Source organism: Sander vitreus, chromosome 12 (assembly GCF_031162955.1).
Source record: "Sander vitreus isolate 19-12246 chromosome 12, sanVit1, whole genome shotgun sequence".
Taxonomy (NCBI): Eukaryota; Metazoa; Chordata; class Actinopteri; order Perciformes; family Percidae; genus Sander; species Sander vitreus.
The window spans coordinates 20,835,827-20,861,700 of NC_135866.1; the positions used below are offsets into that span (position 1 = coordinate 20,835,827).

Genomic DNA, 25,874 nt, shown 5'->3' on the forward strand with positions numbered 1-25,874 from the left:
GAAGGCTTCCTGCTGCTGAACTGCTCCAAAGATATTTTTGTTTGTTTGTTTGTAGTAGTGACATTATTTTCCAACGACTATTTCACTCATACATTATTCATAACTCCATCTGCGAGGGAAGACTGTGAGATGCGGTTGAAAGCTTCTGAAAAAAGCTACTAGGTGGACCTAAGTTCAGATCAATCTTTACCTTGGTAACAGTCGTTGAGAAACAATATCACCACAAGGTCTATTTAGTAGCTGTTCTGGAGCTTTTGATCACCCACATGATATTCATCAGCATGGAGTTTGCCTGGTTGTCATGGATTTCCAAGGTCAAGAATGAATTTTGAACCTCAGCTTTTAACCCATTTTAGACATGTAAGTGTAAAATCACTAAATGGGCCTTGTGGTGAAATAGTTTTCTCTATTAGTCTAATAATATTCTGTCCCCATACCCTCTCCTCTCTGATGACCCGCGTGACCCAGTTGAGGCTTTGTGGAATTTAGGAATAAATCATAAACGACAGTAATAAAAATAGTCTTAGTTTAACAGCAGAAATAAGGTTGAGAGATTCACTTTTACAGAAACAGAAAATAGTTTTATAATCTAGCCAATATCCCCATAATGTATACTTTTCTGTCTTTGAACAAATGAGAGGGAGATAAATGTGTCATATTTCATCTTCTTTATTACCAAGTAAAACAGGTATTACATTATATTTTTTTCATATATTTACTTTCAAAATCTTTGGATGGGAAATTTACATGACATGTTTGCATATTCTGTGTCTAATGCAGTGAAAGGAATACAGCCAAAACATTGTAGAAAAAATAAACTTACAGAGACTCTTCCATATTGGTGGACTAAGTGTATGCTCAAAAAGGCAAAGAAAAACCAAAGCATAAGTAACAGAAACACTGAGAACTGTTGTTCTTAATAAACTGAAAGAACCATATGTTTTTCCAATTTCGAAGAACTAAATGAAATATTACACCTAGGCCCAAACTGGTAGTCAACAACACATAAAAACATTCAATAAAATGTAATGTTCAAACACATACTGATATGTGACATGAGCCCATGAATTGTTTTATTAATGACATTTAAGGTGTGTTTTGTGTGCAATTCAAACACAGGAGAATGTTAAACACCTATATCAGATGCATGGAATGGAAATAGCAATGAATACATGCCAAATTTATTGACAATGAGTTTCTGAAGGTGCAACAACAGCAAAACAGAGAGTGGAGGTTTAAGTGAAGGAAAAGAAGTCTTCTCTCATAGCACAAATATACAGTAACACACGTATCATGACCTTATTGAAATTGATAAGACTGGAATGGACAAATGCAGATTTCATGCATCACCGTTTGGAGTTATTCATCAACAGTAACACGTTTATGGTACAAGAAACCCACATGTAAAACAATAGATGAAAAGTGGGAGTGTTGTTACATAGAACCTAATTCATCATGAGTGCTGACATCAATAAACCAAGAGACAATCACAGACACATCCATATGCCCAGAGAAATATTGAAACATAGCTTTTTATGTACACTTTTTACACTTAAATATTGCTATTAGAAAATGATAAAACATTTATTCAACATGGTGGAAAAGCAAGAAAATAAAACAGGGACATAAATAGTGCTGTCTTCTTGATAGACATTTCTTTTCATTACTCTGTTATGTCCCCAATAGTCCTCGTCAAGACCTCTATCAAAGATCATGGTCAAAGGAATTGGTCAAGTTTTTAAGCAGCATCAAAGGCAACTCCTACAATCGTCAGCCCAGGTCCTTCTTTATTTCTCCTGAAACTTAAAGCGCCTTCTTACCACCGTTTGGCACTCTTGTCTGGCTCTGTATGCGTTACATCTTAAGGCCCTTTAAAACATAATTTCTGTAACATTAACAGAATAAAGGAACCAAACTCTTCCAGTGAAAGTAGCAGCTGTTATTCACACAAGTATCGACTTTTTGTTACAAAATTTTACCATTCACACACCACCACAAACACCACTAAAGTCCTGTGATGTAGGAAAGTTGATGTATCTCAGCATTGCACTTGCTCATAGTGGTAATGTAATGCTTTTGTTCTTCAGCAGGACAAATGGCTGTAACGGATTTACTGACAGTTCCAACTCTCTGTTCACATGACCCGTTAACGGCAATATGCCATCGAAGTAGTGGTAAAGGCTGCATGTGTAAACATATATTTGCTTCGATCCTGATCGCCATATGGGACAAAATAAGATTTTTTTTTGCAAACACATGAATGATATTTTGTAGAGAAATGATCATTACTCAAAAATAATTCCATGCTTTTCTGCTATAAACCACATAACATAACCTATCTGGTAGGTAGGTAGTAGAATGGTAAGCAGGCACACCACAGCCACACATAAAGTATGCTATATACATTTTTGGTAACATACCCGATTTTATGAAACCTTTTGAAATTGTGTTTGAAAGTTAGTCTGTATTTGATTAGCTCGCAGACTAGCTGTCTTGGTAGCTAACGTCTGTCAGATATGCAGTAGCTAACTAAGCTAGTTGGCTAACTTTAATTGACAGCTACACAACCAAGGCATTCCAATCATTAATGTAATCCCTTTAAAAAAAGTGAATGTAAACCGGACATTTAGCCACTTGTGGGCAGCGGAAACCAGCTGTGAACACTGACATATTATACCTTTTAAGTTGATATGGTGAACTTGTTAGCAAACACTTGCCTTTTAACATGGATTAACACATCCAGCAGATATGCAGTAACATTAGCATTCATTTGGTGTCATGTTTTTTTGGCCACCTGACCAATATTTACCTTTCTTTTAATTCTGTTTTTAGTCTCTATCAACTTCTAAAGAAAAATCAGCTTTTTAAGCTGCTAAATGTTCCAGAATGTTCACCAGCTGGTTGCTAACTTTGACAGTGGGGTTAGCCTTTTTGCTGAAACAGCTACCTGCTGCGACCAAAAACAATGCTATGAGAACAGTCAGAGTCAACCAAAACAGTACTATTTGGGTGATAATTCTCTGTGGGTTTGTCACTACGAGCAGCCTTATTCACCTAAAAGTAATTATGTCATCCCATGTAAATATAAAAATATTGATTATAGCCATTTTAAACTTCAATTTAAATTTAAGATATGGCAAATAAGTAAAATTCTTTCTCTGCTCAATTAAAGTATTTGTTGTATGATGACAATTTCTCTACAAAATATAATTCATGTGCTCAATATTCCCCATCATGCGATCCGGATTGAGGCACAAATATAATTCCATATAAAAAGCACCTTCAGATTAAGAGTGCTGATGTTAGTCCAGCGCTGCAGGTCATTTGAACTGTGAACTGACCAGTCACCTTCAATCACAAGACTGATAGAATGGGCTGTGACATTTCAAAGGCTGTCTACACAGAAACATAAATTCTGCTTAGACAACGATAAAGATCGGTCACACATGGTGGAAAAAAACTCTGATTTGAGGTGGCAGTGTAAATCAGATATTACCATGGAACCTATAACTTATTAAAATACAACTGCAAAGCAACTCTATAATACACTTTTTTTTTTTACATTTTCCAGTCTTTTCCACCTTGCTTAAGATTGTTGTAATATTATATAATCAATTCACATTATCTGACGACCAGTTAGACAAAAGAAACTGCAATGAATAAGGCTGGATCACTCTATGAATCCACAAGTATTAAAACAAGAACAAAGAATCAGAGCTTCCCTATGTTTTACTCCATGTAAGCCCATATGTGTTCCAAGTGCACAAAACTAATGATTTGTATTTACTTGCATAAACTCAGCAGCAGTCAGTCTACTGAAAATGATATTACGAACTCAAAAATTATCTGTTGTCATCTGTGTTGTGTTATTCTGTTAAATCTCAACCATTCATTCTAATGGTTGCTAAAGATACAGTTTCAAATGCACTAAACATGGGATGGATCCATAGTCTTCACAGTCAAAAGCCATTGATTCTTTTGGTTCCGTTCACAAACAGGTCCACTAATTATCCGCCAAATATTTCCCTGTGAAGTAAAACGAAACATCAGAGAAGCAGAGAAGTTGAGCGTGGAGTGTCTGTGTGCATTTAGATGACTACACCAAAGAGGTCACACGCACAATACTGATACTCAAACTGACCTGCAGCAAATCTCTTCTTGATCAGCGATAACCGGTAGCCAGTCCCAACCAGCTGGATGTCGCACCCCGACAGAGTGCATCCCTCACTGCTGAACTGGACTGCCAGCTGTGAGGGTTTACAGGGACCTTCTGTCATCTGGAACCGGCCCAGAAGAGCCCCTACTCCTGTAGGACGCAGATACAGTATTGATAGGTTTGTGTGTGTTTCCGTTTCTGTTACTTTGTGTAGTGAAATGATAACATTTCGATAAAAGAATAAAGAATATATAAATCAATCCAAAAACAATGCCAATACCAATACACTTTTCGCCTGTAACTGAGATTTCAGTCCAGTGCAGTGACATAAGGGAGAATATAATGAGACTGATTCTCTGTTTAGCAAGAAGATTATGTAAGAACATGAATGAACGCATAAAATGACCGCTTACCTCCATTTTCAGATCTATGAGAGAGACTGGGGATTTTCCACTGTATCGTCTGCTGCTCTGGATTCCTTTATGAGAAAGTAATTCCACATTACAGAGGACATGTTGCTGTCTGTCTGATAAATTAGGCCTAAGCGCATTTTTCACACCTATAGTTTGTTTGCTCTGGTCCGAATCAGTTGATGAGTTTGTAAAGTTGGAGCGTTTTCCCTTTGGTTTGGTTTCTTTTCACACAGAGAAAAATCGAAGTGAAACAAAATGCATTACTACAAACCACACAAGAACGTTCGCTCCCCTTATGGTCAGATGTGTCTGGGACGGGAGCACAAAAGTAAATACAGAAAGAAGGTCTTGTGTTCTGGACTACTGCATATGTCTGACTACAGTCAAGCTAGCCGTCTCTCGCCTCTCCATGGTCAAATCATTTTCCAGATATTGCTTCGCGAGCAACGTTACTGCGTCTGCTCTGCTCGCCGAGACTTTGCATGCTCTGCCGCAGCGCAGATTGCAAAGCAGACCTGACTACAGGAGCCGTTTAGCTCAAACTTGCAGAGTACACCTGGTAGCTGGGTCAAATCACGTTCTCACCACAAACAAACCGAGTTTATCATAAACGGGTTTGTCTGTGACCGGACAGAGACCCCCTCCTCAGTGCGATCAGTGTGTTCACACCTGCCCAAACGAACCGCACCAAGAGGGTAAACACTCCAGTGTTCTAACTAAACAAGGCAGGTGAACAAGTCCATGTCCATGTTATTACAGAACAACTTGAAGATTGAAGAGTGTTTAGAACTAGAAGTTTTCTGGCTGGCTATGAAAAACTTACTTACTTATTTCAAACTTACAACATAGCATCTAAACATCCCATAATTTTGGGGGAAGGGTGGGAAATTGTTCTAGGTTGGATTAAGCCCCTCCACATGAGCCCCTTCAGCCGGTCCAAAATGCAAGGAGTCCTTACCAGCTGGCGGGGGGGATCATGGCCTGGAGTTTGGCCATGCCTCCATCCACAGGAACCAGGAACTGGATGTTGTGTAGTGGCACGGGGGCGGCCATGGCCTCTGTGTTGTATTTGTAGTCTATTCTTAGGTCTGTGTTGACAGTGTCGCCTCGCCAGCTCACCGCCAGGTTCAGAGGAGTGGACTGGATCCCCTCTGCTGACACCTGAGAGACACGGAAACAGAAGACGGTGAGATATATGGATGAATAGATACTATAGTTAGATCAACTAAATACATAGACCAATGGATATTTGATACCTGATATTTGATCATGTCCACGTTGTAGTATGTTGCCTGAGGCTTCTGTTCAGCCACTTTTTTCAGATGACTCATCAAGTTTGGCATATTCACCCAGAACTCCTTGTTGTCTACATTGTCTGTTGTGGAATCACTGAGGGATGAGAGGTACATATTTGATTCAGACAATCTCAACATCAAGTTACTCCATCAACCATGTGAGCACCATAATTAAGATAGTTCTGATAATAAATAGTGTGTGTGTGTGTGTGTGTGTGTGTGTGTGTGTGTGTGTGTGTGTGTGTGTGTGTGTGTGTGTGTGTGTGTGTGTGTGTGTGTTTGCCTGTAATGCTCATCTTACCAGCACAACAGCTGTGGATTGGGGAGGACCTGCTCTAGTCGGCTGTAGTTGCTGATACAAAAGGTGAGGATGGGTTGAGTTGGGTGGCTGGCAAAATGCCTGGTTATGCCGGCAGGGAAGGACAGCACCATCTCCCCTGTGATCTTCACAACACATCTGGGACAGAGGGAGATCTCAGATATCATGCTGAACAAAAACACACACTGCCAGAATCCCTTTAGCATCAAAGTCGGTTTGTAGCTGCAAGAATGTGTTTATCAGTATATAAAAATTGACTCTTCATCTAGCTACTGATAACAAAATGTTCCATAATTTCTACATTTCATCAGTGCATACTGATCAGTGATGGTCCCACTGTCCAAAACAGAAAAAATGTGGGCCTACTTGCTGGGGTCTGCGCCTTTGAAGTAGGCATTGATGGTTTCTGTGAAGGCAGCTGCCACTGGCAGAGTGTCCTGGGGTCCCATGGTGAGCGGACTGGGTCCTCTGGAGCATCCTGTTGAAAACACACAGACACACACACACACACACATACAAAATACACCTAAATACACTGAGACTATGTCTATTCTCTTTGCTCCTTGCCTATATGCTCAAATGTTCCTCTATGGGTTATACACAAAGGATATGGGAGTATAAACCAAAAAAAGCAAAAACTCAACAATCAATTTAAAAACCTTTGGGGTCAAGTGACCAGGTCAGACTTCTTCAGAAGTAGTGTGAACACTCAAATCTAGCCCAGATCTGATTTTTTTCAAATCAGATTCAGGCCACTTCCATATGTGGTCCTGAATCAGACCCAGATCTGATTTTTTTCAATGCGGCCGCAGTGTGAACAACCAAGGCGGATTTGATGCGACTTTTACCTCAATAACCCTCGCTGCGCCCTCTCTCTCCGCGGGGAGGGGCGGGGCCCCCTGCTCCTGGTGATGCTGTCGACCTGGACGGACTGTCCTCAGTGTGCCCCAACCGCGTCGCGTCGCCAGGGCGGTGGATCGGCTCACGTAAAAAAGGCGATGTCGGCAACCCACCCGAACCGTCTTGAAACACGGACCAAGGAGTTTAACGCGCGCGCGAGTCAGAGGGTTGCCTCGTGGCGCAATGAAAGTGAGGGCTGGCTGAGGTGGGATCCCGGCCCCTCGGGGTCGGGCGCATCACCGGCCCGTCTCGCCCGCACCGTCGGGGAGGTGGAGAGTGAGCGTGTGCGATAGGACCCGAAAGATGATGAACTATGCTTGGGCAGGGCGAAGCCAGAGGAAACTCTGGTGGAGGCCCATAGCGGTCCTGACGTGCAAATCGGTCGTCCGGTCACACAGACCTCAATTTTCAGCCATAACCCCACAAAAGGCCAAAATAGCCAATTTGACTCTCTTTCTCTTCATTCTTCTCCTCCTCAGCACCTGCACATTAATGCTACGGCTGCCATTACACAAACATTTTGAAATAAAAGCGAAAACGCTTACTTCCTCCATAACCTCCCTATCTTTAGTGCAACAGCGTGCTGCGTCTGATGTCACTGTTATTGTTCTTTTGTGCATGCGGGTCATTTCAAAACCGCAAACAGTTCACACTGGAATCTGATATAGGCCACATTTTAAAAGGTAATGTGAACAACCTAGCAAAAAATCGGATCTGAGCAAATAAATCTGAATTAGGCATTAAGACTTGCGGTGTGAACGTAGCCTATGTGAGTGAGCAGGGCATGGGATGGGATGGGCAGCGATATTCTGGCTCAGTGAACATGACCGTGGAAAAGACTGCAGGTAAAAGGAGGGCAGGCGCATTCAGCCCATGCACTGCTGGGACCACAGTAGCATTCTGGCTTGACTCACCTTCAAAAGCTAAATAAAACCTGCCGTGGTCAAACCATACCAGAGGCTGTGAGGCCTCTGAGTGAGCAGAAACATGAGGAGGACAAGACTGTGAGACAAGGACATGACGATGAGCGACAGACAACATGGACACAGACTGAGATGTGAGGCTAAAGAAAAACAGGAAGAGCAAGAGGACTTGCTAGTAGTGTACCTGTGGCGGACATGTTAAGGTCCCTTCCTAAGGTTGGAGTGGACGCTGCACTCTGTAAGATAATGGAGGAGATGGAGGAAGAGCTCTCTGCCCGGGCCAGGGGGGCGAAAGGGGGGGGGCTGCCTGAAACCGGAGGACTGAAGGGCCGAGTCTGGAGACAGCACACAACAACAATTGTATTAATAATCAGTTTTCACACTATTTTATTTCATCAAGGGAGATAAATGCAAACAGAGACTGAGAAATGAAAGGACACTTCACATGTACCAGGTCTGTGATTGGTTTCCCTGGGGGCAGCTTTGGTCGCGAAGACGGTCGAGGAGGAGGAGGCGGGGGGACTGGACTGCCTCGAGACTGAGGCGTGGTGGGACGGGCTGGGGATGAGGGGCCTGCGGCACATACCAGTGTCTGTGGTTAGCACTGCCTTCAGATCACAGTGAGAGAGATTATCATTCAACATCAGCTCCAACATTTCCACTCATGTCACTTTCGCAGAGCGAGTACTGTATGTCCTTACCGGAACATACTTTAGACAGTAGCCTAACGTGTGACCAAAATTCAAGAAGATTTTAAAGCTATAGTGCGTAGTTTCTGTTTCCCCCATGAGGAATTCTAAGTAATGACAACAAAACTGTCAGCGTGTCAACATTATACAAGCCTTCCGTGATTGCGCACCACCCCCACCCCTCCTCCACGCAGTTGCTTGTAGCCAAGGAGGACACGGAGGATTAAAAAAACATGATGGACTCTTTCTTTCTGTGCGCGGAAGTCACCAGACGACACCATTTTCTGAGCATAGCCATACTGAGAAATACAGAGTGAGAGTTGTGTGGAGCTGATAGTCTGCCATATTTCACTTCTACAATTTATTAAAAAGATTCAACGCTTACTTCTACACTTCAGGAGCAAAACTAAATTAATGAGAGCAGCTGTCTGTCTGGTTCTGGGATGCCACAAAATCACTGCTGAGCCTTTCGGAGGTGTTGTGGGTCTGAGGGTCCTGTAAATTAATAAAGGTCTGACATGGGACGTCCGCTATCTATAATCACCAATTGTAGGTAAATACTTTTTTACGTTTTTTTTTAAACATACACAAGTTTTTAAACATAACTGGAGCTTTAGTTGTCATTGGTCACCTTGGAACAACAACATAATGTCCTGTGTATCTTAAATTAGGAAGATCATTTTGCATCTGTCCCTACGATAAAGTTACTGGTGGAGCATTAAAGAAGTATGTTTCGTATAGAATTACATTGCTAAGAATTAAGAACATAAGAGGCTGTTACCTTACAATCATACCACTACATGTCAGTAAAAAGCAGTAGCACATGACACTAACATGTTTACCTTTTCTTCTTTTTTTTTTTAAAGTCTGGCAGTCAGACTGGCAGATAGGTAAAACCATTACACTTTTTCAAATGTTAGTTTGGATTTCTGTTCAGACCATAGTGTCTTAGTGAAACTACAGGCGGGACGTTACATTACATGGTAGCATTTACTGCACCCTCATCTTTAAAGGAAACAGTGCAGTAGCTTTCTATGGTTTGTGCATATGTCCATACCTTTGGAAGGTACAAGGACTTCCTAAAATTGTATTTGAAATAAATTTACAACTTTTGTTAGCATGTGATTTTTATATGAAATAAAGTTTTGATCCATGTTTACAAAATAGCTTGAACTACATCACTTTGCGAGATTATGTATATTTCCTTTAGGGCAGCAAGTCATTTTATTAGGTTGTGTAGCTCTAACTAACAAAGAAATAATGAAAGATTCCCTTAAAATGGAAGATATTTGTAATGTGATAAAGTACTTTGAATAGTTACATTAACCAACAACTCTTACCTTAATAAATTATATTTTTTTACACATGATGTAATGACTCAGTCTAATAATGAAGGTATTCAAATGATTCTTTCCATTCTAACGTTACAATATTAGTAGTTAGCATTTTTATTACAATCTTAGTTAATTAAGTGGTATCAGTTGATGAAGTCATTTTTTATGGTAACTGTAACTTTTCAGAATAAAGTCAAAGTAGCACGCTATATTATATTGGAATTTAACACATGTTGTCCCTGTAGCAGTTGCTTTTCTAAAATTGCTTTGAATAAAGTCAAAATAATACTTCTTTCCTGTGTATCTACCCAAAAAAAAATCATCAAGACATAAATAATGTTTATATTTACTGAAAAGCAAACAGCAAACATGAAAAGCTCTTCATGAGATGAGGATGAGTGTTCTGTAGCTGGTTCAGTTTACATCCCAACACCTAACAAAACGTAAACAGATCGCTAAAAGGCAAGAGGACCTGCGTTTCAAGCATTTATTTGGTGGCACCGATGGCAGCGTCATTCTAACTTTTTCAAACAAACCAAGCTAAAGGACACTCCAAAGTTTAAATACACATCTCCCATCATACTTTGTGTGTGGGCAGCATAATTAACCCCTGTAAACACACAGAAAGAGACCAGAGTACTCACTGCTGCCAGAGGAGGGCCCTGGGGAAGACATAATAGACCTGTAGGTGGTTGGAGGGAGAGGAGGTGGCGTGCCCCTGAAGCTCGGCGTCAGCTCTCTGGGTGAACCCACAAAGTCTGGGATATCATCTCTCAGGTATGCTCCCTCTGGAGTCCTCTTTCCCCCCATGCCCCCCAGGACCAGGGGAGATGTGACTCCTGGCCGAGGAGACCTCCGCTCTGCTGGCAGAGGGGGCACAGGGCTGATGGGGACAGGGGACGAAGAGTACTCTGCAAACTGCAGCACCTCCTCATCGATCGCCTCGTGGTCGAAGCATATTGGAGGCGAATTAGAGGGGGAGAAGTCGGGAGGCAGGGGAGGGGCTGGCTCATCCGGAGGAGGAGGTCCGAGCACGATGGAAGAGGGTGATTCTGGTGGCGTGAAAGGAGGAGGAGACCCGGGAGGAGGAGACCCGGGAGAAAGCGACGGAGGCGAAGGCGGGGGCTCGTTTGGCGGCGGACCTGGAGAAAGACAGGGGGTGGAGGGGGTGGACGAGGGCGTGTCTGGAGGAGGAGAGTCTGGGTGGGGGAGGGGGTGCAGGCTCATCGGGCGGTGGGGGTCTGTCGCTGGTGAAAGTAACCCATCTGGGAGACATCGTTTCCTCACTGGTGTGGGTGCCGTCCGTGGGGCCAAACACGTCGTCTAGGTCAGGGGCCGGGGAGCCTCGGTAAGAGGCGGGGGACAGGACGTTCAGGTAGATGGGGGCAGACCTGCGAGCTGCCCTTCCATTGGGTAGATCAGCTGCAAAGAATTTGAGGTAGCATTTAGATGAAAGCTCTCATGGGATTTAACTGTGTGATTGATACAGAATGCTGTTTTTTAAAAGCAACATTTACCAGCAGAGTCCGAAGAATAGCCGTAATGACTTCTTGATGGAATGTTTTTTGGAGGAAGCGGAGGAGGGGCTGCAACAAGGGCAGGGGTCAGGCCTGTTTAGCACTACAGAGTACAACATTTCAAATACTGTATGTACTGATATTACTGAGGTTCATTCATGCCAGCTCACCTCCTGTCGGGAAACTTCTGCTCAGCTGTGATTCTGAGCATGGTCTTGATTCTCCCCATACTTCAGTAGGGACCACTGTGATTGGATAATGACGAAAAAACAATAAACGTCACCTCTGTAAACTGCACCTGCTACATGACGTGTTTAGTATCAATTCATGTGATGTAATATCGATAGGAAACAGACCATCATATCTGGCATATTTAGTCTCTGAAGGCAGCCCAAAAAAGACAGGAACGTTCTGCGACAGCCTGTCACTGCAAGAGGAGACATACGATCAAGAACTTTTCCTGCTCCTAGGTTATTCCAGTGGTTCTCAAGGGGTTTGACTCCGACCTGCAGCCCTTTGCTGCATGCCATTCCCCCTCTCTCTCCCCTTTCATGTCTTCTGCTGTCCTATCAAAATAAAGGCTGAAAATGCCCAAAAAATTATCTTTAAAAAAAAGAAAGATCCTGGAGCACATTAGACAGGACTAGTTGCTAGCTGCTAAAACTAAAACTAAACTAAACGGTCATTAAAGCAAAGCATTATTTGTTTACATTTATGAATCAGAGCATTCACAAAAATCACTCAAAATCAGCAGGGGGAGGCGTGTAGCAGTTTACACCAGTTTGCAGCTCTCTTTTTCGCTGATTGGGGGGGGGAATCGCGACCACCAACCTCATTATTCTGGGGGGTCACGACTGAAAAAGGTTGAGAACCACTGCGCTTTTCAACCTGGAGTAGCACCAATAGCTTACAGACTGAAAAACAGGGGTATTGACATTGATAAAAGAGTGACAGACCTTGGCATCTCAGGGGCAGGACTTGGTGTGGGGGTGGAGCGTCTGGGTCTGGCAATCTCTTCACCTATTAGAAACATAACAAAAACTGTTGCTCTATTGCAATTGTATTTCTTTATAGTATCACAAAAAATGTATGTATAGCTAGTGGCGTCGCTCTATGCATGGCAATATCGGTCTGTCAGTTGGTCCACTACTTTGGTCCAGACTAAAATATATCTCGACAACTATTGGATGCATTGTCACAAAATTTGATACAGACAGTCGTGTTCCCCTCAGGGTGAATTTCAATCACTTTGATCATCCCTTAACTTTTCATCAAGAGCCATGAAGTGTGTCCAATACTTTTGTTTATGACTAACACATGCAAAACTGACATTTCCATCAGCCTCAGCGGTACTTGTGTGTTTAGTGCTAACGTTAGCATGCTAACAAGCTAAACTAAGATGGTGAACATGATACACATTTTGCCTGCTGACCATCAGCATTGTCGTTGTGAGGGTGTGAGCATTTTTTTTGTTAGAAAAATGGGTTAGCAATTGGTGTACTTACAGGACAAATTCCTTTTTATCTGTCCCTGTAAAAGATAGAATCCAAACAAAAGATAAAATTAGCATTTAGACAATATATCATGAAAGCATACACCACAAAAAACATAAATCACTGTTCCATTCAATTTTAAGATGTTTTTTTTCTAAGACAAGTAACAAAGCAGTAAGATTAAGTGGAACTTCATAAAAAAGTTGTAGCTTCTTCAGTTAATTCTGAGGCACAAATATATATACAAATACATGTTTTTAATTTAACAAAGCCAATCAGTTCAGTCAAATCAAGAAGATATATCAATGTAAGCATATAGAAATGAATAGATTTCTGTTACCACAGTATCATATTTTTCACTTATTTTAGGAAAATAAATACAAATGTTGAGACTTAAAACTATGTATTATTTTTATTTTGCTGTGTATACTTTTACTTTCTGCACTGCATTTTCTTTGAAACGGATCAGGCAGCAGGGATTAGAAAGCTGTACTTCAGGCTGTCGGCTTTGAAACAGCCAGCAGATGGTGTAAGCAACTCACCGGGCTGCGTCTCTGAGACCAGCAAAAAGGAAGAGAGAACAGACCTGGGTCAGAGAGTGAGTGACAAATCAGTCAAATGGACACCAACTAAAACTGCACACATCGCACCTCTTTACTTGCAACGCAAAGCCTTAATAATGCAACATGAGCCATAACACCCTCGAGATAATGAGGACAATCCCAGCATCACCTACGACCAACACGCACAGTGTTCTATGTAGCAGGTCGCACGGCATGTAAGCTTCACAGAGACCAAATCAATAGGCCTGGAGCTTTGTGTGTGTGTTATGTTTACTGTGCATTATGTAACAGAAACACTTTGCCAGAGAGGTTGAAGTAAAGCTGAAGCTAAACAGAAATAAAAAGTCAACAAAAGTGGCCTTTACGGCCCAGGCAGGACACCATCGCTGAGGGTGAGACAGAAAATGGGGAGGAAAACTTTCTCAAGCATTTCCAAGTGAATTCATGCCATGCGATCACTGATGGTGGTGAGACAGATGTGAAGATGAATGACAGGCTTACCGGACTTCTCTTCTAAAAGATGACAGCAGATTAAGAAGAAGAGAAGACAGACACAGAGAGGGGTGTAAGACAAAATTCAACAGCTGTTACCATATTATAAATTGCAGCGTGTGTTCCCTTCAGTACTGTGTGTCAGAACAAGAGTCCTGATCAGCAGTGCTCACCAGAGATGGAGAGAGCGCCAGGCCTCCAACGGAGGCTTTTAGCTCGTCCATAGATGGAGGGACACACTTGGCACTGTCCGCCACCAGCGGCTTGATCCTAATTTTGAACTTCTTCTTGCTGTCCTCGTCGTCCTCGGAGTCGCTGGAGGAGAAAAACTGCTTTGCTTGGGAAGCTGGTGAACATGTGTCAAGGACAAAGTGGAATAATGTGAAAGATGGAGGCTAATTCAATCTTTTACAGCATTTAAAGATATCGTATTATTTTATAATGTCTCTCTAAAGAAGAGTGAGGTGTCCACTCTGTGTCTCTGTCTGCTGTGTCCCAGTTAACTATATTACAGCTGCTGTAACTGACACTCCTGCTCCGTCTCCGCTAAATCATCCTGCTTTGGGGAAGTCTCCATAGTACCAGCTCTCTATGAATCCATTTCAAACTTATAGCTGCTGACACCTGCGGGATCAAAAACTTAAAAATACCAGTGAACTGAGGGTCAGCTGTTAATGAGAACTGTGACTCTGTGACAACTGAAAAGTCAGTCTGAATGTAGTCTCGCATTGCCAGACCTTCCTCCACAGCGCTGCACAGGAGGGTATGGCTAGCCCACACAGTTGGGAGAAAAAATGTGCTCTGGATTATTGCCATTTTTTTTAAACCAATCACAATCGTCTTGGGCGGCGCTTAGCTCCGCACGGAGTAACAGCGCCTCGGCGAAATAGCCTTGGCAAGGAACTCGTTTTGGTGGAACGTGTACGTTCAAAGGTTGTTTTAGTCGTGAAAAAGATTGGACAGATATTCTAGCTAGCTGTCTGGATTTACCCTGCAGAGATCTGAGGAGCAGTTAACCATAGTCCTCATAAATCCACCGGAGTTTAAAATGCCAACACAAAGAAAGCGGAAGGTACCAGACATCCGGCCGAAATGAAAGACATCTGGTGGAATTTTCGGCAGCACCTGAACAATCCCTGAAGTGGAACGTCGTGCATATGGTTGCCCTCCTGCTCTTTTCCTTTTTTTCAGTTTGAGGGACATACACATGTGATGTGGCAAGAGAGGGGGGGGCTATTGATTTGACTTAGTTAATGCGGAGAAGCACTCATCCAATGAGCCACTCAGCTCAATAGTTTTGCAGGAGAAGAGTCCCCAGACTGCTTCCTCTTTTCACTGCAAGGATATCATCGCCCTCGTCACCGGGCCGGAGGCTGAAGCCCTCCTCGTCCACGTCAGGAGAGGCCTGGAAAAGAGAGAGGAGAAAGGTGACAGTCATTTCCAGTCGGTCACACACTGGTACAGAGGCATCACTAAACTCTTCCCTGTGAACGGCTCTGCGTATAAATGTGGATCAGATTTTACAGATGTCTTGCCTGAGACGGGCAGCTTCCTGGCTGAAGCTCCTGCACACTCACAGAAATATGCAGCTATCACTCTAGTTGTCATTTTAAACCTAGCGTTATGTGACACTGATAGCCACAGCACAGTACAAGTATTGTAGCTGCAAAGTCCCTGCGTGGTCAGAAACATCAAAAAGGAGGAGTAGGCTTCGCATACTTACATATCTGTCCCAGTCAATCTCCCCATAGAAACCATTTGGGGCTCCATTGGCCTTTTTCTAGTAACAAAATGGAGAAAAGATAGAACAATTAAAGGAGAACAATTAAATACAGTATTAAAATGTCATTGCAAATAATTAATTTGTATAAATAAATGAATGAGAAACAAATATCAAAATGTTCTTCATAGAGAGACTGGTTTATTACAATTTGGGTTTCAATGTTGTAGTTTTGGTCATTATTCCTGTCGGTAAAAATAACGTTACACACACCAAGTGAACTGTGACAAAATTTCTGAGAATGAGTAAGACAGGGCAAGAAATATAAGCAGTCAGATATAGAGATTGTTTTGTTTAAAAGCATGTGTTATGCTTACTTATTTGGAAGAAAAAAACAAAGGCAAACAGTGAAATTAGTATCCAAACTTTCAGTTGTAAACATCCATTAGAATTTGTATTCTGACTTCCTGGTTTAACTTTGACCTATCATAGTTGATGTAGTTGTTTGCAAACAGTTTTCCTGTGCAGTGTGGGATTACTACCGACATTTCAGATGGGCTGACTTTTGTTTTTCACCTTCCAATAAAGAGGTTTAGATTAAATGTTGGCTTGTTTACAACCTATCAGATCGTCAGCCTGTTGCTGTCGTGGCGTCGCCGTGTTTTCAGATTTCAGCAGTTACTGTGGTGAGTACAAAGTTCATCATAACGAAGTAGAAATGATGGCCAAAACTACATAAACCCAAGTTGTAATAAACAGGAGTTTTCTTTTAAAGGCAGTAATAACTGTTGTAACACACTGTATTTGGATAAGTTCCTTTGTTAACAGCACTGTATCTTTACTCTCAAGAGAGAGAACAGAGAGGAAACGTCACACATTTTTTCAATGAAAATGTCAAATGTACATACATTTCCTTTCTTTCTGCTTCCAGCTCCTTCTTTGTTAGGTGAAGTCCTGCTTGAAGAAAATAAATAAATAAATAACCCATATATATAAATAAATAATATATAAATAAATAACCCATATATATATATATATATATATATATATATATATATATATATATATATATATATATATATATATATATATATATATATGGGTTATATATATATACACTATATAACTAGTGCCAATACAAAATATGAGGTTTGGTACTTACTCTTACTTTTTCTACAATACCTCTGTCAAAACACCAACAGTAGTACAAGAGTCTTGCATTAAATGAAATAGTCTATGAAATCAGGAACTTTCTCATCACACATTCAATATTTGACAGTTTTTGATACCTGACGCTAATGACCCAATTTGGTCAATCCCATTAGACTATTTAGGTTTGTACCCAGCCCTATTCATTCATATTTTCAAACTGATTAATTTTCAAACTGCTTTCAGAGTTGGGTGGTTGTAAAACTCGGCATGTTAATTACAAGTCTGAGCGAACTCACGTTGCATCTGTATCCTTGTCTCTCTTTCGTAAGCCCAGGGCTTTCCTGGTTCGTTTTTTCAGTCCTAGTGCAGAGAGAGGGAGGGAGACCAACATCATGAAGTGATGAATTAGTTTAATGCTAATATAAAGCCTAATAGTTAACTGTCAAGTTAACGGTCTTGTCATTAAAATGCACTTAAAAGCAAATAACACAAAAGAGTAACAGGCTAATGTACAGTAACTTGAGAATGAACCTGTCCTATAGTGAATACACAGGAAATACAGTAACCATAATAAGTTGATATAAATTAATGTATTGATTCGGGACACAAACATCCCTGCCATCTGAAGACAACAAAAAAATGCAGCAGCGCAGACACAATCCCCTTAAGTGTCCCCTCTCTGACTATATAGAATGGAAAGAAAACACGAGCAAAGGTTGATCAATGTGTCCACTTCATTAGTGAGATTCAAGGGAGAGTGGGGAGAGATCTACTACAGCAGCAACTGTCAGCCAAACTGGGTGCCAAGACCCCTGCAGCTATGCACCACATAGAGAATTGAATGTGTGCAAAACCTAAAGGTTTCTGCATAAGTATTGCAAGGTTGGAATTGTAGTGTAATGCTTCATCTGTGTTTTTATTCCTGGTTTGTGGTGTCACTGACTTACAGTATGTAAGGTGACTCCACAAACACTGAAAAAACTACAATGTACAATTATTAAAAAACAATACTTAAAACACAAGCGCAGAAACACGTCAAATAGGGAGCCATTTCCCATAAGTCTGAACCATCGGAATCGTATGCCCCCAAGCTTATCAATTACTTTTATCGATGCATATTTCCTTCCTTGACAGAATGAGCTACTCTACTTTTAACCACATTTATAGGAGGTTGTAGTCCATTCTGATAGCTATTTCCTACTTGAAAGAATGAGCTACTCTACTTTTAATCTCATTGATGTGGGTTATATGTCTGCTTCTCACACATATCTGACCAGAGTAGCTGCTGAACAATGCTTTTTGCTAAGGTAAGTCATTAGGAGTGGGAGGCTTAGTTCATCAGATTAGTCTGACAGGATGAGCTACTGATAGTTCATCCTGAGTAGGTAGCGCAAACTGCCAGAACACCGGCATGTTTTTCTGACGTCAAACTTGTGCGTCTACAGAAACGGAAGAAACGGTCTAAAGCATGGCTGCATTTCACGAAGAAAGATGACAACAGTGCTGCTAATGTCTGCAAAATGATCATTTCAAGTAAGGGACAACATGGGCATAAAATCCAGGAATGCCATGTATTTGATACTCGAGGTCCGCTGCTTCCCAACCAAGTAGCACGTCCGTTACCGCGGGTATATTCTATGTTATAATAACATTAGCGTCACGGGTTTCTTTGACTAAGAAAACCTAAATGAAAACAAATGCTGTACAAATCTTCTCTCAATCAACAGTTGTGGTGATGTTGAAAACCTGTGTAGGCCTATTTTCTTTCCACACAGAAAATTGACCAGGAATCCATAAAGGAATCAATAATGAATCGGATCGAATCTCATGATTTCCCATCCCTAGGGCTGTCGTTTCTTTCTGTGCTGACACAGTATTTACTTTGTTCAAATCAGAAAGCTTTTTAAGTCAAATAGCAAAAGTGCTGAAGTGGATGTCTAAAAATATGGACATTAGGAACACACCTCATTTCCATCAGAAATGAAAAACACCAAGCACAGCTGAGGTGAGAGACATTTCACTGGATAAAAACGTTGACCAGCTTGTGGCAATAGACGAAAAGTCAAAGAACCACCAAAGTTTTCAAAGGATTCATCCTCTGGAGCTTACAAATCGAATCACAAGTCTGTACAAAATTTCATGTCAATCTTTCCAATAATTGTTGAGATATTTCAGTCAGGACCAAAGTGTTGGCTGGACCAACAGACCTCAGACAGACAGACAGACAGACATTTCCATTCAGAGCCATGCCACTAACGTAGCTAAAAATAGAAAATTATTAGCGTTTGATTTTGATGATCGAAAACAGACACAGAATAGTACACTTCTCTGTCAAATTGAGCCGACTAGCTACTCAGTGTTGGTGTGTCCTGCTCTGCGCATGCACTAACAACAGAGACAAACCAAAGCCCAGCAAACTTGAGTCGTTGTTGTTGTTGTTGTTGGTGAACTTTTTTAAGACTAAATGAAGCTTAATGAGTTAATTAACATTGACAATCCTCCTGCTTCCCTCAGGTTAAAGATGTGAAAGCCATTTAACTGTGTTCCACATGTACCTGTATGATACCTCTGACAAAAGAAAGACAGTTTACCACTTGTAAGACACGAGAGAATGACCAACAGCTAAATCTCCTAATGGCAAAAGAAATCACTAATGTAGAATGTTCTCTTTGTATGTATTGGCTGTGGTGTAGAACATGTTTTTTTTTCTCCTAAAAGAGACAAGTGACAGGTTTGCATAACAGTGTTTTAGAAGACAAGTGAGCACAGTGGATTCTCACATTCATACAAGAGCAACAGGGACACGTGACGGACAGTTGGGTGGATAAACATTTTGTGCTATTCAAAGGCAGCTCAGTTTGTGCTATTTTCCCTTTTCATTTAGATTTTATTATAGATTTTCAATGACAAAGACAAACATACAAGAAAGACGTGGAGGGGGGATTACAGTTACATTTTGTTATGCATATGTTTCTATTTAACACATAATGTGACCATAGGAACGCATCCATGCATGTGAGATTACATTAACACATGCTTTGCTCCAACACATAAATACACTTTTTAATATATTTTTTAAGCATTATTTTACAGGAACAGACAAGACGGTTGAGACCAGAGTGAGTATTATACATTATATTATATATGAGTCCAACAATGACGTTGTTAAAAGGTCAGATGAAGACCTACAGTGGTCAAAACCAATACCGTGACTTCGATAACAGTTCCTGATTGATACTTTTTTCGTAACCAATTTTATAAAAATCCATTTTAACATAAAGAAATTCCAACATTACGGCAAAAATCTTTTTATATATTTTTCAGCTCCTACTACGTGAGCACCGTAGAGTTTTTCCTGCATACATCTACGACGTGTAACGTAAGACAGCCAGTCACCAGCATGATTAGATCTCGGTAGAAGCATGCTGCATGCTTATTGGCTCACTGACGCTGATGAGATTTACTCCTTAGGTATTGAAATTTGGTATTGAATGACGAGGCATTTTTCGATACTCGATACTAAGGAGGCAATTTGATCGGTGCATAAAAAGTATCGAATTCGGTACCTAGCCCTAGTCAAAACATGTTGGCTTTTTTAACGATTTAGCCACTACAATAAAGGCTTTTTCATATTTCCCTCCTTGTTGTCCTTATTTTTTTGTTATATTTGGAGTGCCTTCCTGTCTATCCAATGACCTTGTTATATTACACGGAGAGTCCAGGAATGACTTTATTGTGACCCATAAGCCATTATGCGCCATTTGTGTTCTTTGCTCATTATCTCTTTTTGTAATTTGTGTGCGGTTTAAAAAAAGGAACATACTTTTGCATTGTTGAGGGCTCATTTATTTTACTTTTTCCATATATAGAGACTAGGGCTGTCAGCGTTAACGCGTTAATCGCAATGCGATTAAGGGCCGACGCGATGCGATAATTTTTTTTAATCGCATTAATCGCATGATGCCATATATTAATTTATTTTACACTTCACTCGGCTTTGCGGAAAGCTAACGCTAGCCGGCCACCTGTTCCATCAATCCTGCTTGCAAGTGTCCGCTCATTAGACAACAAACTGGACTACATCCAACTTCAACGAAATTCCCAACGCGAATTCAGAGACTGCTGTGTTTTTGTTGTTGTGGAAACAAGTGTACCGGACTATCCAGCCTGTTTCTCTGTCGCCGGGTAAGAGTGGAGATGGGCTGTGTTAACACGGACTTGTGCAGAAATGAGCTGCTCATTAACCGGTGCTCACTGGACGTCAGTGAGTAATCAACATTATTTAGGAGTTACTGAACACTGTATTGACTCTAGTAAGGATAGGGATTTTTAGTTTTTTAGTTAAGTACTTGGAGGAATTGTGCAATAATGACAGATTCACACATTTTTCTTTTGTTTACAGTAAATAAATAATTACAAATCTTAAAATCAAGTTCATAAAGTAACTTTCTTTGCATTCATTTGATTCCCAATCAAGATACACTGGTAAAAATTGCTTTCGATTGTTAATATGCACTTAAAAACTGTTCTGAAATGCAAAATAACAGAATTTTAATCATGTGATAAAATATGCGATTAATCGCGATTAACTATAGAACTTCAGCGATTAATCGTGATTAAAAAAATGAATCGTTTGACAGCCCTAATAGAGACCTGTACTGATTGTTGTATTTTTAATTGTTGAGAGGGAAATTAAATCAAACTGACTTTGAAATCAAAATAAATATTGAGTCATTGATTTGATGAATCATTACACTCAAATTGAAATCCTGATAATAAGACTAATGAAAAACTATAAATGTGAAGACAATTGCACTGGTGCTCAGTACCATTCACTTGGGATGAAGCTCTCCTAGGTACTGAAGGACATGTCAGGGCCTGTGATGTATTAGTAGCTAGCTGGGCTGCTCAATAGCACAGATTATCCCTGCATCGTTGCTCTTTATCAGTGGAGACAGCTCTGAACAGCGAGCCTTCTGTCCAGTCCTAACCGGCACGTGTCTTGTGTGATAAGAAGTAAAAATAGACAATCCTGACATTAATATGCGACAAACTTGCTGAACAGTATGATACATCTTGAGGGAACAGACTGCTGCTTTTGTAACCCATTTACAAAGTTTGCCTGAGGAGAGCCCTACAACACTCATTAAACAGTGTAATTATTATATTAGCTGTAAATATAGTTTGGGTCTTCTTCTTGTGCTAATTATCAGAAACAAGATGTTTGGACACATTTCTGTTAAAACCCTTTGTATGGACCATAGTGGTGATTTCACGTGTTACCCTGCTATAAATGGCATATACTTTGCATTACTGTGGACTATTTTTCAGTAAAGCATAATGTGATGCACCGTCGTGATAGCACCACCATTCCACTTTCAAAATAGGGTTTCAAATACATATGCTCATTTCCAAAACATTTTGGTAAAAAAGTTGTTTAGACAGATTCCCAAATTTCTAGAAAGCCATTTGTCCCCATCCATTTCACTGTGGTATAAATAAGATAAATAAAAAGTAGTCTTTTTTTTACTGAATGTTCAACTGTTTCTGGGAAACTTGAACGTCTGGGATGTAAGATCTAGTCATGAAACAGTAACTTTTTAAATCCAAATAACTAGTTGGTAAAAACGTTGGCGCCTGCAGATGGACTCCAAACCTTTTCATGACATACCACTTTCTTACTATGAGAGAAAATTCTTAACTCGAGGTGCACTTCCTACATTTCCTTCAGCCGCATCTTGTGGCCTTCATTAGTAGAAAGCTCCAGAACAAATCTGGTAACTGATGTTTGATTTCTTCCAGAGCATTCAGCTGCATCTGGTGGCCTACATCAGTGGAGGGAGTTTACAACTGAGCCATCTGCATGTGCAGATGAAGGCGACCAGATGTGACACCTCCAGAAGAAATGTTGCAGGTGGATCTGAACAAACCAGCGAGAAGACGTCTCAAAACAGTACCTTCTGTCACTGCTTCAGAAGAATGCGTCCCACAGTTTTTGTAAATTCCTAAAACAGACAAGCTGTCAGATATCCATGCTGGCTGTCAGTTGTGCATAGGTGTGAAAATTCTTTACACACCTATCTCTGCCACAGCAACACTGCCTGCTAAACAACACAATGCCTCAGTTCCCAGTGATAGAGAGGTGGTTTGAATTGAAAAAGAAAGACAAAAGCACAACCAAGGTTGGGCCAGTTCTGAACCATGTACAGGACAGATTTGCTCAGTGCTGATACACGTTGAAGGCACTCCAGTCGCTTCAACTCCATGTTTAAAGATACCTGTAAGTACAGTTTTCTGTATTTCTGACTTGATTTTTATCATATTTTTAATTTGATAGTTTGAAACTGTAGAAGAACATTGTGTTAGTTTTCTATTAGCATCTACAAACTAAACCTCATCTTTGGCAGCTGGCAAACAAATGGCACATTACCACCACCTATCTCTTATTCCAATTCATAAATAATAGTATAGTATATATATAATAATAATATAATTCTACTGTATGATGTCTAGCTTCTCAGCCCACCTTCTAATTGGCTTTACAATGGGGTTGGATGATGCAATGTGCATCTTTTTGTCTGTTCCCTTGCAATGGATCGCCTATCTCTAGAAGGTTTAAAGTTTTAGCATGTTTATTTTCATACAATCCTGGCATTAACTGCGTCAAAAGGCTGCCTGGAAATAAGGAAATCAATGTAACACGTTATGCCATGCTCTGATAAATGGTCAGCATTAGTGTAAAGTATGTATGATTTGAAGTTACAGGGCTAAAAGATGCAAAACCACCAGTATAGACCTTGGAGTCAATGTCAAGCCACAGTCCTATAACTGTACAGTTCAAAAAGGGGTCATTTGCACAAATAATCAAAGACTAAGATGCTCATTTCACACTGTCTAAGTTATCTAACATTATAAGCGATGTTCTGAAGATATTGCATTTCATTATTTTGTTATAGAGATGATAAACCCACATGCTGCATACACGAAAGGGCTGTCATTGCAGCACATGTACTGCAGCCATGTTTAAGTCCAAATAACATGTACTGAATGTCACTAACTACACCTGACAGCCTATACTGTGTAATCAGCAATGCACGTGTAGTTAAGGAAGGCTATGCTAAGCATGTGACATATGTGTTGTTGTGTAGCTCATGAATTGAGTACAGTATCATGGTAGGCTGACTGCCGGCCTCTTGCTAATAATAGCTAACTTCCATTACCACGTTGGCATTCATGGATGGTAACCCAGCATCTGTCATGGAGGGTTAGATCTATGATTCAGCTCCTCCGTCACAGTTTACAACGCACTTTACCTCATTCCACCACTGTTAACTTTTAGTACAGCATCCTTTACTTCACTTTATGCAACACAGGCACCAAATAATAGATGGTTTAAGCGTCCCTTGTCCTATTCCCATGATCTATTATGCACTGAAAGAAACAGCAGAAGAGGTATAAATGAGTGCAGCTTCCTGGACTCCTGAAATGAAAAACGGATTTTTATGACACAGACTGTGACATTGTGTAACTAAATTGCTATAATGTGACAAGCAAACAGAGACATACACACACACACACACACACACACACACACACACACACACACACACACACACACACACATCTGTAAACACACAAACAACAGGACATTAGCAAGTGCAGCACTACACTGCTATATCTTTACAAATCCACACCTCACACACCTTCGCTTTTATTTCATATACGTTTTCTCTCAATCTGTCACAAACAACGTCACACACACACACACACACACACACACACACACGCCGAGATTGTCACACTGGTCATGAATGTAGCTCATTTTAGACCGACCGACAGATCACATCACTGTATACGCCAGCTTTAATGGCCCAGCGGGACACAAGAGGGCAGGAGGAGGACGAAGAGGGAGGGGAAACATTGGAAATATAGGAGAAGAAGGAGTGCACAGCACAGATCATTTACCTTGCATCATGACTGCAGATTTTCATCCTATGTTGTCCGCCGGCGCGCACGCGGACAGAAATGTAGAAATCCAGCCGGTCATAGGATTCCTGGGCAGGGCATGGCTAATTCTGCACAGCTCCCCAGCGAAGCACGATGTTGATTCCCTCCACCCCCAAGGGCCCAACTCCCAAACACCCGCACGGGGAGGTGGGGTGGGGGGAGAGCTGAGAGGCAGCAGCAGTCGTGGAGGACACAGTGAGAAGAGACACCCGAGGAATATGCAGCAAATCGGGGGATGGGAAGGGGGGGGGGGGTTCTTCTCTCTGTGTGCACGTTAGGCCCCGGCAGCCCGAGCAGCACCGACACACGCCATCTCTGAGAGGGGGGATGCTGAGGAAAGGCAAAGGAGAAAAAAAAGCAGAGCGGTACAGAGAGAGAGAGGCAGAGAGAGGCAGGGAAAGACTGCGAGAGAGAGAGAGAGAGAGAGAGAGAGAGAGAGAGAGAGAGAGAGAGAAGGGAAGAGGGAGGGAGTGGGAGGCTCCCTGATGTCACATCTGCACTAAACCAATCCCTGCAACCATGGTCACGTGCTCGCTGTCCCCTGATGCCTTCAGCACATCTTGGTTTGCCCCGTGCAGACACTCTACAGCCATCTGCATACATATTACACAAGGTCTCACATAATACAATGTACTATTTGAGAAAGTTATGTCTTGCAATTAAATCAGAAAGAAAATGGTCACTTTGCGTTTAGTAGAATTCCCTATATTTGTCTTTGTTATTGGACATTTTGTACAATCATTGAAATGCGATTTCGTTGCTTAAATACAAAAAGTGGTACGACTGAATTACTCACTCACAGACAAACACAGGGTACAAATAAGAGGTCAGGCACTGTAAAAAAAAAATCCTTTTGTTGAAATCATGAATACACTGAAAAAAAAAAAAGTATAACAGAAGA

The 25,874-nt window shown here is 41.2% G+C and overlaps 1 protein-coding gene across 1 annotated transcript; it reads right to left on the bottom strand.

Moving 5' to 3' along the window:
* Window positions 1-671: 671 nt before the first annotated feature.
* LOC144527123 (SH3-containing GRB2-like protein 3-interacting protein 1) lies at window positions 672-25,311 on the bottom strand. The gene is given in 24 exon segments (XM_078265011.1): window positions 672-4,026; window positions 4,142-4,306; window positions 4,570-4,634; window positions 5,528-5,730; window positions 5,826-5,958; window positions 6,166-6,321; window positions 6,550-6,661; window positions 8,191-8,341; window positions 8,458-8,579; window positions 10,674-11,232; window positions 11,234-11,451; window positions 11,547-11,615; window positions 11,717-11,791; window positions 11,903-11,973; window positions 12,503-12,566; window positions 13,052-13,076; window positions 13,582-13,593; window positions 14,104-14,115; window positions 14,268-14,443; window positions 15,442-15,499; window positions 15,818-15,874; window positions 16,723-16,768; window positions 17,263-17,326; window positions 24,932-25,311. Coding segments are annotated over 24 exon segments (2,646 nt in total). The 5' UTR covers window positions 24,942-25,311; the 3' UTR covers window positions 672-4,003.
* Between the last annotated feature and the right edge of the window lie 563 nt (window positions 25,312-25,874).